The sequence below is a fragment of the Barbus barbus genome (assembly GCF_936440315.1).
Source record: "Barbus barbus genome assembly, chromosome: 26".
Lineage (NCBI taxonomy): Eukaryota > Metazoa > Chordata > Actinopteri > Cypriniformes > Cyprinidae > Barbus > Barbus barbus.
The window spans coordinates 7,112,805-7,128,844 of NC_136754.1; the positions used below are offsets into that span (position 1 = coordinate 7,112,805).

Sequence of the window (16,040 nt, forward strand, 5' to 3'; positions counted from 1 at the left end):
ATCCATTTTTCTTTCATGCCAGATTTAGGATATTGAGTAAAGATCATGTTCCATGAAGATATTTAGTGAATTTCCTACCGTAAATATATCAAAACTTAATTTTTGATCAGTAATATGCATAGCTAAGGACTTCATTTGGACAACTTTAAAGGCGATTTTCTCAGTATTTAGTTTTTTTTGCACCCTCAGATTCCAGATTTTCAAATAGTTGTATCTCTGCCAAATATTGTCCTATCATAACAAAGCTTATTTATTCAGATTTCAGATGATGTAGAAATCTCAATTTCGAAAAATTTATTTTGTGGTCCAGGGTCAGATATACTATTTATATACCCATAAAGTAGGGGATAAATATGCTTTTATCATTGTTTTTTGATAAACATGACTCAATATAACAGTGCGACTAGAGTAAAAAAGCTTTTACTGTTATAAAAACAGATTTGAGAGCATTATTGGAATTGAATTGTTATAATAAACACACAACGCACGTTGTCCTTGTCATCACAGAATCTGACCAATGAGAATAAAGTGTGTTGTCATTGATGCTTTTGCAGCTGATTTTGAGCAACTGCAGCACCTGACCTAAGCGGCTGGTCTCGTTTTGCTCTCGCGGTACTTTGATGGCACATGTGATTGTAAGGAGGCTACAGCGCCAATCAAAATTGGACAAATTTTCTAACCAGAATGCTTTGCCTTTGTCAGGCGCCGCACGAAGTCGAAGTGTAAGGAAGTTGCGCACATCCCACAAACCCAACTATAAAACTATAGCAAAGGAACAAACGTAATATCCACACACTGAATTGACTGCTCCATGACTGCCGCATGAAGTCGAACAAGCCTATCAACTCCACACAAGTTGTGGCCCCTTCCAAATTTCAAATTCCTCCCCTAAAACAACCTCCCTGCCGACAATTTAAGTCACACCCACAATTGTAAGCTCCTCCCTCCGTACTGACTACTGAATAACATTAGCCTCTCCCATACTTCAAACCACTCCCTTAAAACAACCTCTCTAGCACCTATATTCACCACGCCCATTGTAAACTCCTCCCACAGTATTGACTCCACACAATCATTGGCCCCACCCAGACTTTAAACCCCACCCACTGTTTTGACTCCACCTTGTTCCATTTATTTTTCAGCTGTTTTATCTTGTGTGCTGTATTAAATGTTTAGCTTGTTAGTCCTACAGTGACAGTGTTTGCAACAGTTGGTGCAGTTCACGCATCTGTTTTTCTGTGTCTTTTTCATAAATTTTGTGCATCATATCAGTATATAATGTTTCCTTAAGTTGGTCTTGATCGTAAGCAGTCATCTTAGTAAATAACATGCACACAAATACAACACCTATATAGGAGACACGTCATCTCATGTTCACACACATCATGTATACTCCTGAAAACATGCTCTCACGTCCCTGTAAATGGTGTTCTGTTAGCGCTGAAATTGAGCCAGTATTAGTGGTGTTGATGGTAATGCAACTGTCAACACCAGCTCTGTGCAGAAATCAGCTTCATTCCTGATCACTGCAGGACTTCAGTAGAAACAGAGCAGAATACACACACGAGTGCTGAACTACTGCGGAGGAAACCGTGTTTCGTTTGCCTCTCCCTCTTTTTCCCAACCCTTCCTATGTTACTGTGCTCTGTTTGTGAACAGAAGACATGTTGATACAATTATTTATTTGAAGTTACTTGAAGGTTTGGCTAATCAGAGGCAAACCTGGTGAAATTCTTTATTAACTGTTTTGGTTTACTTGTACAAATAAAAAATTTGTGTCAATAAAATGTCTAAAAATGATTTTGATTGTGTGCTGTGATTTTGTGTTTTTCGGAATGTTGTTTTAACGGGTTTATGCTGAATACAGAAGTGCGGTCATGTCATTTTAGTTGAATATAACACTGCTTTGGACTGTTTCAGGCAGGCGGGCAAATGGTTGCACAATTATTATTGCCCTTTGAATAAAGGTGACTTGAATGTTTGGCACTGCACTGAACACACTCATCCTGTAGAACTAAATGTGTAGTTGAACCTAGTATTTGTTTATGTCCAGACTCCAGATTCTGGGAAAATGTCTCTGGATTCACATGAAACATTAATTTCCATTTTATCTGGAGTCCCACAGTTCAAACAGCTTTCGCGTTTTAATTTTTTTTTCATAGTTCTGAAACATAAATATAAGTTTTATCATTTAATTCCTAGCAAAATTTGTGTGTGTGTGTAATGTGTTGCTTAAAAACTGCGCTTGTATTAATCTTTTTACGACTTGGTTCTTCAGTTCCAGTTCCAGAGTGGCTCCTCCCTCCGCTAGGTGGCGCTGTGAGCTCGTCAGCGCTGTACCACGTGTGTCGTGCTTCGTGGCATGCGTCCGCTGCGTGTTTCGTCCCTTCCGCGTGCTCTGTAGAGAGTAGCGTGTTCCGCGATCATGGCTCTGTACAACTTTAAAAAGATTATGGTGGTTCCCACCGCTAAGGTAGGAAAATAACGGCGTGTTTTAACGACGTACTCGCATATTCAGGGTTAAATGTTATAAGAAGTATTGTTGGTGTTGGCGTTAATAACGGAAATTGACAGTATGGTGCTCGCATTGAACACACGTGCGCGCGGTGTTGAGCCATTTAACTTTTAATTTATTGTAATTTAATTTACTGTCAACATGGTTTTATTGGCGTCATATGTTAAAATGAAGAACGTGTGGTAGTGGGGTTTGAACAGCTGTAGAGGCATGAAATGTATTAATGTGGTTATGATCTTTGGTTAAGTTAGTTTTATATCATTGTATTACCAGGATTCCCATTAACATGGAAAACCTTGGAATTTAATAGTATTTCTCTTCCATTCCTGGAAAATGCAGATATAAGGGAAATTCAGATTTTTTTTTCTAGTTGTATGTCTAAGATTGATATGAAAGTGCAGCCTTTGTAAAAATAATAATCATAATAATATTGTTGTGTTTGTTATATAATTATTCTATAAAATCCTTAAGTAGTCATTAATGCTTAAAGTCATTTGTCAATATGTGTGAACCCAGGTGTGTCTCAGTATGGGAACTTGAAACTTTTTTTTATTATTATAAAAGTAATAATAATAAAGCAAGAGTGTAACTGTTTATTTGTTTGATTTTCTCCCTGTAGGATTTCATAGATCTGACTTTATCCAAAACCCAGCGAAAAACTCCCACTGTAGTACACAAACACTATCAGATCCACCGAATTAGACATTTCTATATGCGCAAAGTCAAATTTACCCAGCAGAACTACCATGATCGACTGTCACAGATCCTCACCGACTTTCCCAAACTGGATGTAAGTGTCACAAACTATATGCATGGGATAAAGGTCATATATTCCTGGCCATCCTTTGTTTGGTAGATGAATGACTAACTATGTGTGTGTTTCAGGATATTCACCCCTTCTATGCTGATCTGATGAATGTGCTGTATGATAAAGATCATTATAAACTGGCTTTGGGTCAGATCAACATCGCCAAGAACCTTATTGACAAGTGAGTCTGTTGAATTTATCAACATCGTGGACATTACTCTTTAACATTAATTTGTGGTTGATTTAATTAAATATGTTGGCATTTTTTTGTCTCATCTGTCGGTATTTGCAGTTAATTTCACTGAGTGAAACTGTGTGTCTGTGCATTTGTAGTGTTGCAAAAGATTATGTGCGGCTGATGAAATATGGAGACTCGCTGTACCGCTGCAAGCAGCTGAAACGGGCCGCACTGGGGCGCATGTGCACCATCTTAAAGCGACAGAAACAGAGTCTGGAGTATTTAGAACAAGGTACAAACACTTACACACATCTACAGATACTTTCCAAAATAACAGACGGTTTTCTGGTAAACTGAAGCACAGACTTTGGCCAGATAAGCACTATCTCGTTTACTTCTGATAGACATTTGTGCATAGTAAATGCCTATTTATTTTATTGCAGTGCGGCAGCATCTGTCCCGTTTACCTACTATTGACCCAAACACCAGAACCCTCCTGCTGTGTGGTTACCCCAATGTTGGCAAGTCCAGCTTTATCAACAAGGTTTGTTTGTGAATGTAGGTTAAATGTCAAGTGTATGTGCTGTTTTTAATATTAGGTTTTAATGCAGTATGTGTGTACAGGTGACCCGTGCTGATGTTGAGGTCCAGCCGTACGCCTTCACTACCAAATCTTTGTTTGTGGGTCATATGGATTACAAATACCTGCGCTGGCAGGTGAGTGTTAGAAAAATGCACTGATTTAATATTATATGAACATATGAAAAATGTTCCTGATTATTACGGCTGTGTGTTTGTAGGTGGTTGATACCCCTGGTATTTTGGATCATCCTCTTGAAGAAAGGAATACCATAGAAATGCAGGCCATCACGGCTCTGGCTCACCTGCGTTCTGCTGTCCTCTATGTCATGGATGTGTCAGAGCAGTGCGGACACACGCTCTCACAACAACTAGAGCTCTTCAACAATATACGGCCGCTGTTTGCCAACAAGGTACGCACTCATATGAAGATGTAAACTTAAATGCAGTAAAACATACAGTTTTATTGTGCTGAACGATGGCAGTGATGATTATTTGTGATGCAGCCGTTGATCGTGATGGCCAATAAGAGTGACGTCCGGAAGATCAGTGAACTCTCAGAGGAGAATCAGGTAACTGAGATTCAAAATCATTCAAAAATGTTGAAAAAGCATCCTAAAAAAGGGTCTTCAAAGTTGTGTTTTTGGGCCGTTATGCTTTGGCATATTATCTGTCAAACAAACTAAAACCGAACGCACAATATGGCTAAATCTCTTCATCAAGTCTGTTTTCGCTGTGCATTTTAAAGTGAAGTGCACACATTGTTCATGCGATCAGCTCATGATCCTGTGTTTTCAGTGCCTCAGAACAGCTCCGTTCACAGTGAACGAATGCAGTGAACTCGTTTATTGCACATGCTGTGAGTTTAGCGCGCGTCTGGGAACGCCACCAGTTAGGCTTTATTTTCATGGCAGATGATTATAGCATTTCACTAGATTTGTAGTGATGCGTCTTTGTAAGCCTGTTTTCACTGAAGCTGAGTTTTCCTTTAAAATAAAAGCTCTACTGCCGTGTCCATCAAAATAAAAGCTTAAAAGTGCAGTAGCCTATGAATTGCTGACTACTAATAGCTAGTGTACTAATATACCTATCAAATATTCATTTTCATTTATTTTACAGAAATTGTTTTACAATAAATGGCTATTACTGTCACTGTTGTTTATAATATTTTTTTTTTGGTTCCTAAAACACCAGTGTGAATGCAATTTAGACTGAGACAGTATATCACAAATAAAAAGAGGGTTCAGTCCCCTTTAAAGTTTAGGTACAAGTCAATTCACTGACCTAAGTTTTCTTAGTTAAGAACATGGGTTAGAGCTCTTAATTTTGAACTCTCAAAATGTATTAGAAAAATTTTATTTTACAATGTACAAAAAACATTTTTCAATTCTTCATTAGTCTTTTTTTAACTTTTTAAATATCATAATAAATATCGTATAGTGTACTTCATATCACGATGTTATCGTATCATGAGATTTTGACATTGTCACAATACTAGTAAAGACATTTATATTGTCAAAATATCTATTATTAAGATTTATTAAATAATCCTGAAAAACATGTATCATGGTTGCCACAAAAATATTAAGCAGCATAACTTATTTCAACATTGATGATAAGAAGAAATGTTTCTTAAGCAGCAAATCAGTATATTAGAATGATGTCTAAAGGGTCATGTGACACTGGGGTAATGGCTGCTAAAAATTCAGCCTTTATTTAAAAATAAATTAATATATTTAAAAAAAAAATAAAGTAGAAAATTTGTAATATTAAACTATTTTTTACTGTTTTTGCTCCAACAAATGCAGCCTTGGGCCGTGTTCACACTTGGCGTCTTTTTCGAAGCTGCCGGCGTCTGTTTTACATTATAATCCTATGGAGTAAACCGTGTTTTCAAAAAAGTCCTGAGCGTTTTTTAAAACGGCACCGCCGGCGTCTTTTTCTGCAGCTCAGAGCGTTTTTTCGAGTTGAAAAAAATTCTACTTTTCTGAAAAAAACGCCTTACGTCAAGCGCCTTTTTGACAGCTGACCAATGACAAGCGAGTAGCGAGATCTGTCATTTCCATAACAACAAGAAGAAAAATGGAGAAGGTGCCGGTAGATAGACTGATTGTACTAGTTCCTTCCCCGAATAATGTCGTGCCCCCACAAACGTCGTTGTGAATCGACATTTTCTTTCCCGTTAACTTCAAAAGCCAACGCAAGAGCCAACTTTTTACTCTTTCTTGACATTTCTGCAGTACACAGGCTAGGCTACTGTTGCAGCTGTTGCTATGGCAACAAAAGACGCTCTCGGCTGCTATTTGTAACAGACGCTGCCAGCTTTGTTTTTCATTAAAAAAATGCTCTTGTCAACTTTTTTTATTCAAAAAAGACGCCAAGTGTGAACACGGCCTTGGTCAGCATGACAGACTTCTTCCAAACACATTTGACTTTTATGGTGATTTTTGTTCTTTTATAAATTTGTCAAGATTCACCTTTTGTGTTCCACAGACAAAATAACAGCACAGATTTGGAGACAAATTTCAGTTTCATTGTATATTCAGTTTTCTAATCAACAGTTTTGTTTCAAAAGATCTTCCTAGCTTCCTAATGTTACTGTTTCAGCAATTGATAAAGATATGTTAGATTTAATTTAAAACAGTTTAGAGGATGATAGGAAAAGAGAATGATGTAGCTGCAACTAGCTGGGACTTTCTGCAGTAACACTGAAACTTAGCTCTGTGTGTCTAGAAAATCTTTGTGGATCTCACTGCTGAGGGGATCACAGTGATTGAGACCAGCTCTCTGACGGAAGAGGGAGTGATGCAGGTGAAGGCTGAGGTAAGATCACAACCACTCACCACGAACCTGCTCGCTGAAATCAGCCTCTTCGTTTCATGTACCAAATAAGAGCGTAAGATAGCATTGAAGGCTGGTGTAGAGTGGTGGTTTAAACGATTTATGATTGATTGTTTACAGGCATGTGATCGGCTGTTGGCTCACCGTGTGGACACAAAGATGAAAACCAAGAAGGTCCATGATGTTTTGAACAGACTTCATCTGGCAGTTCCTACCAAGAGAGATCAAAAGGTACATGCTCTTTGCACTTCATTGCAAAGACCAGCGTCCGCTTGATCATAAGCATATTTCTTTGGTAATGCTTCCTGCAAACATAGTGTGTTTGTAAATGGTTTTGATTTGGTTTGTGCAGGAAAGGCCTCCGTTTATTCCTGAGGGGGCTCTGCTCCGTAGGAAGGCAATGGAGACGGATGCTCCTAAACGCAGACTGGAGAGAGACCTGGAGGTCGAGCTGGGAGACGATTACACTCTGGATCTACAGAGTAAGATATAAACACACATACACACGTACACAAATACACTCCAGACATGTCTAAAAATGTTGTCCTGTGTGTTCAGAATACTGGGACTTGATGAATCCAGAAGAAAAGCAGGATAAGATTCCTGAGATTTGGGAGGGTCACAATATTGCTGACTACGTTGACCCGGAAATTATGAAGGTATGAAACAAATGCCTTGATTTTAATCTTTTTAAGGACTGTAACCACTGATGTCAAGTGCCTCCCGAAATTCAGATTAGTGGTTGCTCATATGGATTTTTGATGACAAAATTGACTTTTGGTGGCCCCTGTAGTGAATATTCGGTTACATCCTTGTTTCAGATGACATGTTCTGAATTTCTGTCCTATCTTTCATTCTCAGAGGCTGGAGGATTTGGAGCGGGAAGAGGAACTACGTGAGAAGGCCGGAGAGTACGACTCTGAGGAGGAGAGTGAGGATGAAGAGATGCAGGAGATCCGGCAGCTCGCCAGTCAGATTCGTGAGAAACGGAAGTTGAAGATTCTCGCATCTAAAGAGAAAGACATACAGGGACCCAGAATTCCCCGCACGGCCAAGAAGGTCAGTCTTTCTGTCCAGCAGTCTTATTTTTGTATATGTTTAAATTAGGGCTGGGCGATAAATCAATAATCGATAATTATCACAATATAATTTTCTTTGATAAAACGATATTGAGAGTTTGATAAATGTTTGATATAATGTTCATGCGGCAAAAGCGGAACGAAACTGCACTAAAGGCGCCACACGGACCATTTAACCGCGTGGTTCAAATTTCAAACGGCAGCACGCGTGAGCTCACTAGAACAGATGCGTTTACTCGCTGATGAGTCTGGGTCACGCAAGCACTAAACAGCGCTGTGAGATCCAGTGTGAATTCAGCGATGAACACAAATGACTCGGTGATTTAAACTAGTTTAAAGCCAGATGAAACAGTGCTGACAAACAGGAGAAACATTGTGTGCAGTGATACAGACAGAAGGCTTTCAATCTACACATCGCCATCATTTACCATGGATTTACTGTAGTAACTGCACCATGGTATTGTGTCAGAAATGAGGGATATTTATTTTGAATTTTATTATAGGAGTAATGGAATATAATTATAGTATTTTTTTTATTTGTGATTAAGCTATAGCATGTGTGCATTTATTCTAAATGTTTCTAGGCGACTGTTTTATATATATAACCCAGTTATATTTTTACCATGGTATTGAGGTGTGCTATATGTGGTTTTAACTGTGATCATGTGTAACTGTATCATGATTTAAATGTATACTACTATGTGAGACCAATGGTTAATTTAAAAAAAAAAATTCACCACATAAATGTCAATTTCACCACATAAAAATTAGGTTGCTACAATGTTTACAGATGTTATACTGATTTTGATAATGAACAAAAATTTACACCTGCAGCCTAACTCAAGCTACTGTCAAATGTGCATTTCTAAGAGACAAAAAATTAACATTATTATTATTAATATTACCAGGCAACACACACCTGTTTCTTAATTTGAAACAATATCACTCAGAACATGCAGAAACTAAGAAATTCATTTTTCTATTAAGATATTTTAAGGAAAATTAATGGTCTGGTTTCTACAACTTTCACACAACTTTCACAAAAATCTGGCTTTAAACATGAAAGAAATAAAGATTTGACATTTATTGTAATAATGATCTATATCAACTTGTATATGAATAATCGTGATAATTTTTTTGGGCCATATCGCCCAGCCCTAGTTTAAATGATAGCAAGTAGTTTTATATCAGATATTACTTAACTACATACTTTACCTAAAATATTTAAGATGAATCACACAACTAACCCTAAGCCAAACCCTGTTTCTAACCCTAAAAAATAAATGTTTTTTAATTATTGTTACTCGGTAGCTAAGTGTATAATTACTCTGTAACAAGGATACCTTATAATAAAGTGACCAAGAGTTTCTAATATTTGTTGTTTAACATCCTATTAGATCCATTTTTGTCAGCTTTTTTAGTTAGCTGGTTAAAGATGGATTGGTTTGATTGGTATATGTGGATGCAGGTGGAAAGAACGACTCTGGAGAAGGAGATGACTGATCTGGGTTTGGACATGACCGATAAAGATGAAGTAAGAACCTGTTTACTTGAAGCTTTTTCATTAGTCATAACCCTCTTGGTTACACACTTGATTTTGTGTGCCATGTGGTTATGGCTATCGATTTCTGTATACATATCTGAGCATGCTTGTGTTCACCTTACGTCTCTCTAGAGCCACTATGCTCGGAGATCTCGCTCTCTGGTTCGAAAGAGGAAGAGGGAAGTCTCTGCACCACCAACGTCACGCACTCGCAGTCAGAGCGCCTCGAGACCACCAAGGGACCAATCAGGAGTCAGAGATGCCAAGGTAGAGCCTACATTACCTGAAGCATAATCTTCTTTAACGATTCAAATTCTGAAATCAATATTACAGATAGTATTATAAATCTAAGGTATATAAATATTAATTTTCTTGACAAATATGAAATTAAATGATGAAAGGTAGTCACTCATATAGGAGGTTATAGAGATTTTGGTAACACTTTACATTAAGGTTCCCTTTTTAAATGGTTCATAAAGGTGTTTATTAATGACTGATAGCTCATTTACAGTATTATAAATAATTGATAGACAGTTATGACTGCATCGTGACTTTAATACAATACCTGCCAAATAGCGAGCCATTTTTAACTCATGTTAAAATGCTTAATACATTTTTTTTTCATATGTATTTCACTTAAAACCAGATTGCTGATTTATTTTCATGATTTTTATACATGAATGCATTTGCCAAAAGAGCTATTGGTCATTAATGAATAAAGGGAATCTTAAGTGTTACAAAGACTTACATAGAGATGTGTTCATTGGACTGTCTGTCTTATTTCTCCCAGATGTTGAAGAAGGTAAAGACCATGATGAAGAGCTCACAGAAGGAGATGAACAGGGAGGGAAGGAAGGGTGAATCTGATCGACACGTGTTTGATGAAAAACCTAAGCATCTCTTTTCTGGGAAGAGGAAATCTGGCAGCACCAGCCGCAGATAAATGCAGCCTTATTCGCATACGTCTGTCTTATGTACTTATACCTGTCCTTATGCCATAATTAATAAATATTTGTTATATTCTGTACTTTTAATAGTTCTTTCTGATACAGATAATACACCTGTAAACATGAACTAGTTAGTTATTGAAATGTGTGTTAATCACATCATTCGAAATGTTTGATATGATACAGACTAATGAAATGTACAGGATCATGATTTTGAACTCTTCATCACTTTAGAAATCAAATGATCTGAGGCTATTATCTGCAGTGGGAGTCAAATAAAAAATACAAAGTATTGAACCTGAAATTCACGTGTGAAATTCTTTATTAACTTTGAGTCATGTTAGTCTGTTTTTCTGTGCGGGATGGGGTGTTCACAACCTTCCAGTGTACTTGGGTAAAGATTTCTGTATTTTTATTTCTAATTAAGCAAATCACAAGAGCATGAGTGCAGCGTTACTGTATATCAGAACTGCTGTAAGTGAATTACAATTGTGTATAATGTACATATATTGTCCGTTATCTGTGAATTCGATTATCAGGCATTTTATTGCTAATATTTACGTTTTATAATTAGAAGTTACAAAAATAGTCCACAGTGACTTTTATTTTGACACAACATCTGAGCGGAGCCCCCCGGAAATGACATCAGCCTCCACTAGCAACAGTGTCAAAGCGTTTACATCGTTTCACACCGAAAATCAAAACAACGCAGGACAGTCTTATTTTACGGACAACGAACGCAGTAATCGCCGTACTCTAAACTTGTACCGCAACGTACACGGTTTTCCGCGGGACCTACAGGCGGCCCAAAACGCGAAGGATGGCGAATTACCGGGCATTTCACACCCAGCTCGCGACCATCATGGAGACGTTGACTCGCGCGGCGGTGGCAGAGATCTGCGAGCTCGTAGACGACGGCTACGCAGTTTTACACATCGAGATCTCGCGCCACCAGAAAGAGAACGAGGAGCTCCGACGGAAACTGCAGCTCATAGAGTCCATCGTTGCGGCGCGAGGGTACAGCGACGAGAAAACCGTGGCGCGAGATGGTCGGTGTGATGGTAACGTGAGCGCTCGCGAGTCGCTGGTGGGCAGAAAATCGCTCGGTGGCGGAGAGTCCACCAGCCGGGCTACAATGGCAGAGGTTAGAGGACCAGTTGTTTTGAGTATTTTATAATAGACGTAAAAAACAAATATATATATGTAATAATTATTTGTTGTCTTTCGGATTCCAGATGCGTGAGTTTCGTGAAGAGGGAGATTTGATCCAAATGCAGATCAAAGAGGAAGGTCTCGAGCAGCCGCCGCTGGGGGGTGAGGCGCCTCGGGTCATTCCTGTTATGCATTACCACTTAAACTCACTAATTAAAAAAATATATATTTTTAATATATTTATTTTTAAATGCTTCACCAGACTTTATGGCAAAGCTCTCAACTTCAGTAAAATGCAAACAAATGCCATGGTTCGCACAAGGAATTTATTATAAGAAGATTCAATTCAGTTCAATAAGAGTCAGTGTGTCAGTTCATGAATTATGAAATGACGTCAGATCCGACTGTCAGATGTATCTGTGCAGAAGACAATAGGGTCATTATTCTGTTTAAGTCAGTTGAGTGTTGATTCAATTCAGTTCAATGGAAGTGAAGATGCTGCAGACTTCATCAATTATGAAAAAACCTCAGTTTCCGCTATAAAGCAGCTCTGCTGATGACAGCAGTGTTATTGTTCAGCTCAGTTCAGATTTTTATGTTCTCATCTGATAGTGTAAGTACAGTTAGATCAATAATATTTTCTGAATATTAATTGTCTTTTAAGCCTTAGCTGACCAAGCCAAATGTGAGATGCATATTACCATTTACGTATTGCTAGTATGCATATTTCCTTTTTAAATATAATATACATTTTCTACGTAAATTAATATTTTAACTTTTAAATAATTCACACTCAAGTCATGCTTATTTATATAGCTCTTTATATAACACAGATCGTTTCAAAACTAATATAATAATAGTTATTAAAAATAATAGTGTCACCAATGTCATCAGTCATGAAATTACCTCAATTTCAGCTATATATAATCTGTATTGTTAAAAGCGCTGTATAAATAAAGGTGACAATATTTAGTTTAAACAACAGCTTCAGTTTCAGCTGTAAAGCAGCTCTACAGAAGACAATATTCTCATTATTCTTCTCAATTTAGTTTAATGTTGGTTCAGTTCAGTTCAATGATAGCGTTAAGGGTGCAGTTAATTAATTATGAAACAGAGTTTTAAAGCAGCTCTACAATAAAACAATAGTGTCATTATTCAGCTCAGTTCAGTTCAACAACAATGTCAGTGTTGCAAAGTTAAATTATGAAACAACTTCGATTTCTGTTATAAAGCAGCTCTACAGAAGACAATAGTGGCATTATTCAGTTCATATTTTTGTGTTCTTATAGTTTCAGGACAGTTAGATTGATATTAATTTTGGAATATACATTTTTTTAAGGTCCAACTAACCATGCCAAAGATGATATATGCATGCATATTTCCTTGCATACTGCACGTATGAATATTGCCCTTTTTAAATATTTACATCTACATTTAGTATACGCTTTTATTAAAAAAAGCTTACAAATGAGGACAATAGAAGCAATCAAAACCAACAAAAGAGCAATAATATGTAAGTGCTGTGACGAGTTTTGGTTAGATTAACACATATAATAAATAAAAAGAAAACAAGTAGATAGAATAGAAAAAGAATAAAGAATGCTCATGTTAGAGGCTCTTGTTTCTTTCTCTTTCTCTCTTAGAGGGTCAAATGAAGATGGAAGAGATGTGTTTTAGCCCTTTCTTGAAGATAGCTAAGGGCTCAGCTGCTCTGATTGAGTTGGGCAGGTCATTTCACCAGAAGAGAACATTTAATGTAAAAGTGGTTTTGTGCCTCTTTGGGATGGTTCACTTGCAGAATGTAATCTTCTAGAGGGCACATAAGTCTGAAGTAGGGATGCATGATATTATCGGACCGATATCAGAATTGCCCGATAATGGCTTTAAATGTAAATATCGGCATCGCAAAATTATGCCGATAAGTCTTGCCGATAAGAGGAATACATTAACTTACATGTGCTCAGGGTTTGCTAGTGATTAATCACGTCAGCTGTGTGGCTCATTTTTGAAGCAAAGTTTTGCCTGAATGGTGATTAGATTCACTATTTTTTATTGCTGCATTTAAACTCAGAAGTGTTCGGTGTATGATATTTGTGTAAACAGTAATAGCACATGCTGCAGAGGCAGCCTCCCCCGGTCCTAATGCCCACTTGGTAAGGAGTTTTAATTCCGTAAGGGGGTGCAGTTGGCCTACTTCTAATAAAATGAAAGTAAAATACACAAATAACATTTAGACTGTGTTTGATTAAATAAAGCAGTTATTGATGTCATAAAATCATGAGTATGTTTTGATTTAAAGGTCAGAAGCTATAGCTTACATGAATTTTAAAAAATCACAAACATAATACCTTGTAAATTAAATAATATTATATACTGATTTATTCATTAATGTGTAATATGTTATATTTTTTAAACAAATTATGAGCTCTAAAAGATTTTCAGAATTTTTACAACTCTTGCTTTAGACCATCTATAAATGTTAAATCGTACAATAAAATGTTAAGGTTACTACTGCTGCTTTCTGAAAAAAAATGCAGCGATTGACGTATAGTTTATTAGTTATTTTCAAAGCTTCAACGTACTGTCATTATAAAAGAACTTCATTGTTGTTTAATTCTAACAAATAAGTACTTGTTAAAAACTAACCAAAATGTAAAATAATTTGCTTATAATTTCCACACAGGAGAGACTTGGTGTTATTTCCAAACAAAAGGAAATATATCGGCCAAAATGAGTTGAAAAATATCAGATATCGGCAAAATCCAATATCTTGCATCCCTAGTCTGAAGTAGTGAATTTAGGTAAAGGGGTGCAGAGCCAGAGGTGGTTTTGTAGGCAAACATCAATGCCTTGAATTGTATGCAAGCAGCTATTGGTAGCCAGTGCAAATTGATGAACAGAGGTGTGACATACGTTCTTGTGAAAGACTAATCTTTCAGCCACAAATACAAATCTATACAATTTACTTTAACTTTTCAGTAATTAATACTTGCATTTTTGCAAATTTTACAGTAAGATTAAATGTTGTTCATACTGTGTGTGTTTCTCAACAGATGATGATGATGATGAGGACGAAGGTGAAAGTGTTTCTGCAGTAACTCACGACTCTCCAAAACCAGATGTTGGCGAACTCTCGGGTCAGGAATCTTACACACTCTCACACTCCCCTGACCATGACACACACTCTCACACACTCACGTTTGCAGACACACACTCCGGCGCTGATGAGTCCCAGCACTCCAGCGTCGACTTGACTGCTTCAGATAATGCTTCCTTCTCCCTCGCACAAACCTCGTCAGATACCTGTGCTTCCCAAGTCCCTCGAGTGTTTCAGGAAGACTTGTGCATGAATGCTGATATGGATCCGGTATCCGATTGGGGCACACACTCTGTCCGTAACACGTTCACACACTTGCAGAGCTCTCCACAGAGGGTTGGTGGGTCAGATTCTCTCGTATCCCATAATTCTCCCTTGTTCGCCGCACAGCGGCTCGTTGCTCTGGGTAGCATCTCAGGGCTGGGTCTCTATGGCCAGTTGGGTGCTTTACGGACAGGTGCAGCCGGCAAGCGACACTTCATCTGCGCGATCTGCAGAAAGAGTTTCACCACCTCGCAGAGTTTGGACACACACATGCGCATTCACACTGGAGAACGCCCGTACCGCTGTGAACAGTGTGGGAAGCGTTTCACGCAGTCCGGACACCTCACAGCTCACCAGACTGTCCACACCGGAGAAAGACCGTACGAATGCACCCGCTGTGGGAAACGATTCGCAGGGAAACAGTACCTTCGCATACACACCAAGAAACACCACCCTGACTCGCATGCACTTTCCCAAATACAGACTCACACACAGCAGGACACACTACCCTGAAACATACACAAGCTCACAACAGAGAATGCAGGATACCATTTTTGATGTTTGTTTACTAGTTTTAATATATTTGATATATTCTGTTGTTGTTTGATGAAGTGTGCTGCAACCACCAAGAAGAGTTTCAAAGTGTTCAGGCACTTATTTTAAGTTATTTTGCAAAAACTAATGAAGTGAGATGCATTATACATTATGTATACATACTGCAGGGAGACCATATGAAAGCCAACATTAGAAAGCTGGTGTGAGCACATTCAGACCTTCAACATGAAATACTTAGTTTCACCTGAATATCAAATGTACTTAAAATGTACAGGATAATGTGTTGTTTGAAGAGTTTATGATCTAAATTAGATATAATTATACATTTATATTTGCAGCTAGTCACAGCAGAAACACTAACTGTATTTGTCTGTGTTGTATTTAATAGAAATAAAGTTAATTGAGGAATTCTGTCTTTAAGTGTTTATTTGTGACTTTTCACTTATTTTTTTAGGGTGTAGATGTTTTGAAAAGAAACAAAG

The 16,040-nt window shown here is 37.6% G+C and overlaps 2 protein-coding genes across 2 annotated transcripts; both read left to right on the forward strand.

The window, feature by feature from the left end:
• The first annotated feature begins 2,364 nt into the window (after nt 1-2,364).
• On the forward strand, nt 2,365-10,791 carry LOC306845883 (GTP-binding protein 4-like). The gene is made up of 16 exons (XM_079378883.1): nt 2,365-2,473; nt 3,135-3,305; nt 3,401-3,504; nt 3,657-3,793; nt 3,945-4,045; nt 4,126-4,218; nt 4,302-4,493; nt 4,587-4,652; nt 6,814-6,903; nt 7,042-7,152; nt 7,274-7,403; nt 7,480-7,580; nt 7,783-7,980; nt 9,469-9,534; nt 9,676-9,810; nt 10,334-10,791. Exons 1-16 carry the CDS (start codon nt 2,426-2,428, stop codon nt 10,484-10,486), a joined length of 1,896 nt encoding a protein of 631 aa, XP_079235009.1. The 5' UTR covers nt 2,365-2,425; the 3' UTR covers nt 10,487-10,791.
• Nucleotides 10,792-11,131: 340 nt separating this feature from the next.
• On the forward strand, nt 11,132-15,971 carry LOC306845888 (uncharacterized protein). Its single transcript, XM_079378888.1, has 3 exons — nt 11,132-11,634; nt 11,726-11,804; nt 14,696-15,971. The coding sequence occupies exons 1-3, from the start codon at nt 11,311-11,313 to the stop codon at nt 15,514-15,516; spliced, it is 1,224 nt and encodes a 407-aa protein (XP_079235014.1). The 5' UTR covers nt 11,132-11,310; the 3' UTR covers nt 15,517-15,971.
• The last annotated feature ends 69 nt before the right edge of the window (nt 15,972-16,040 follow it).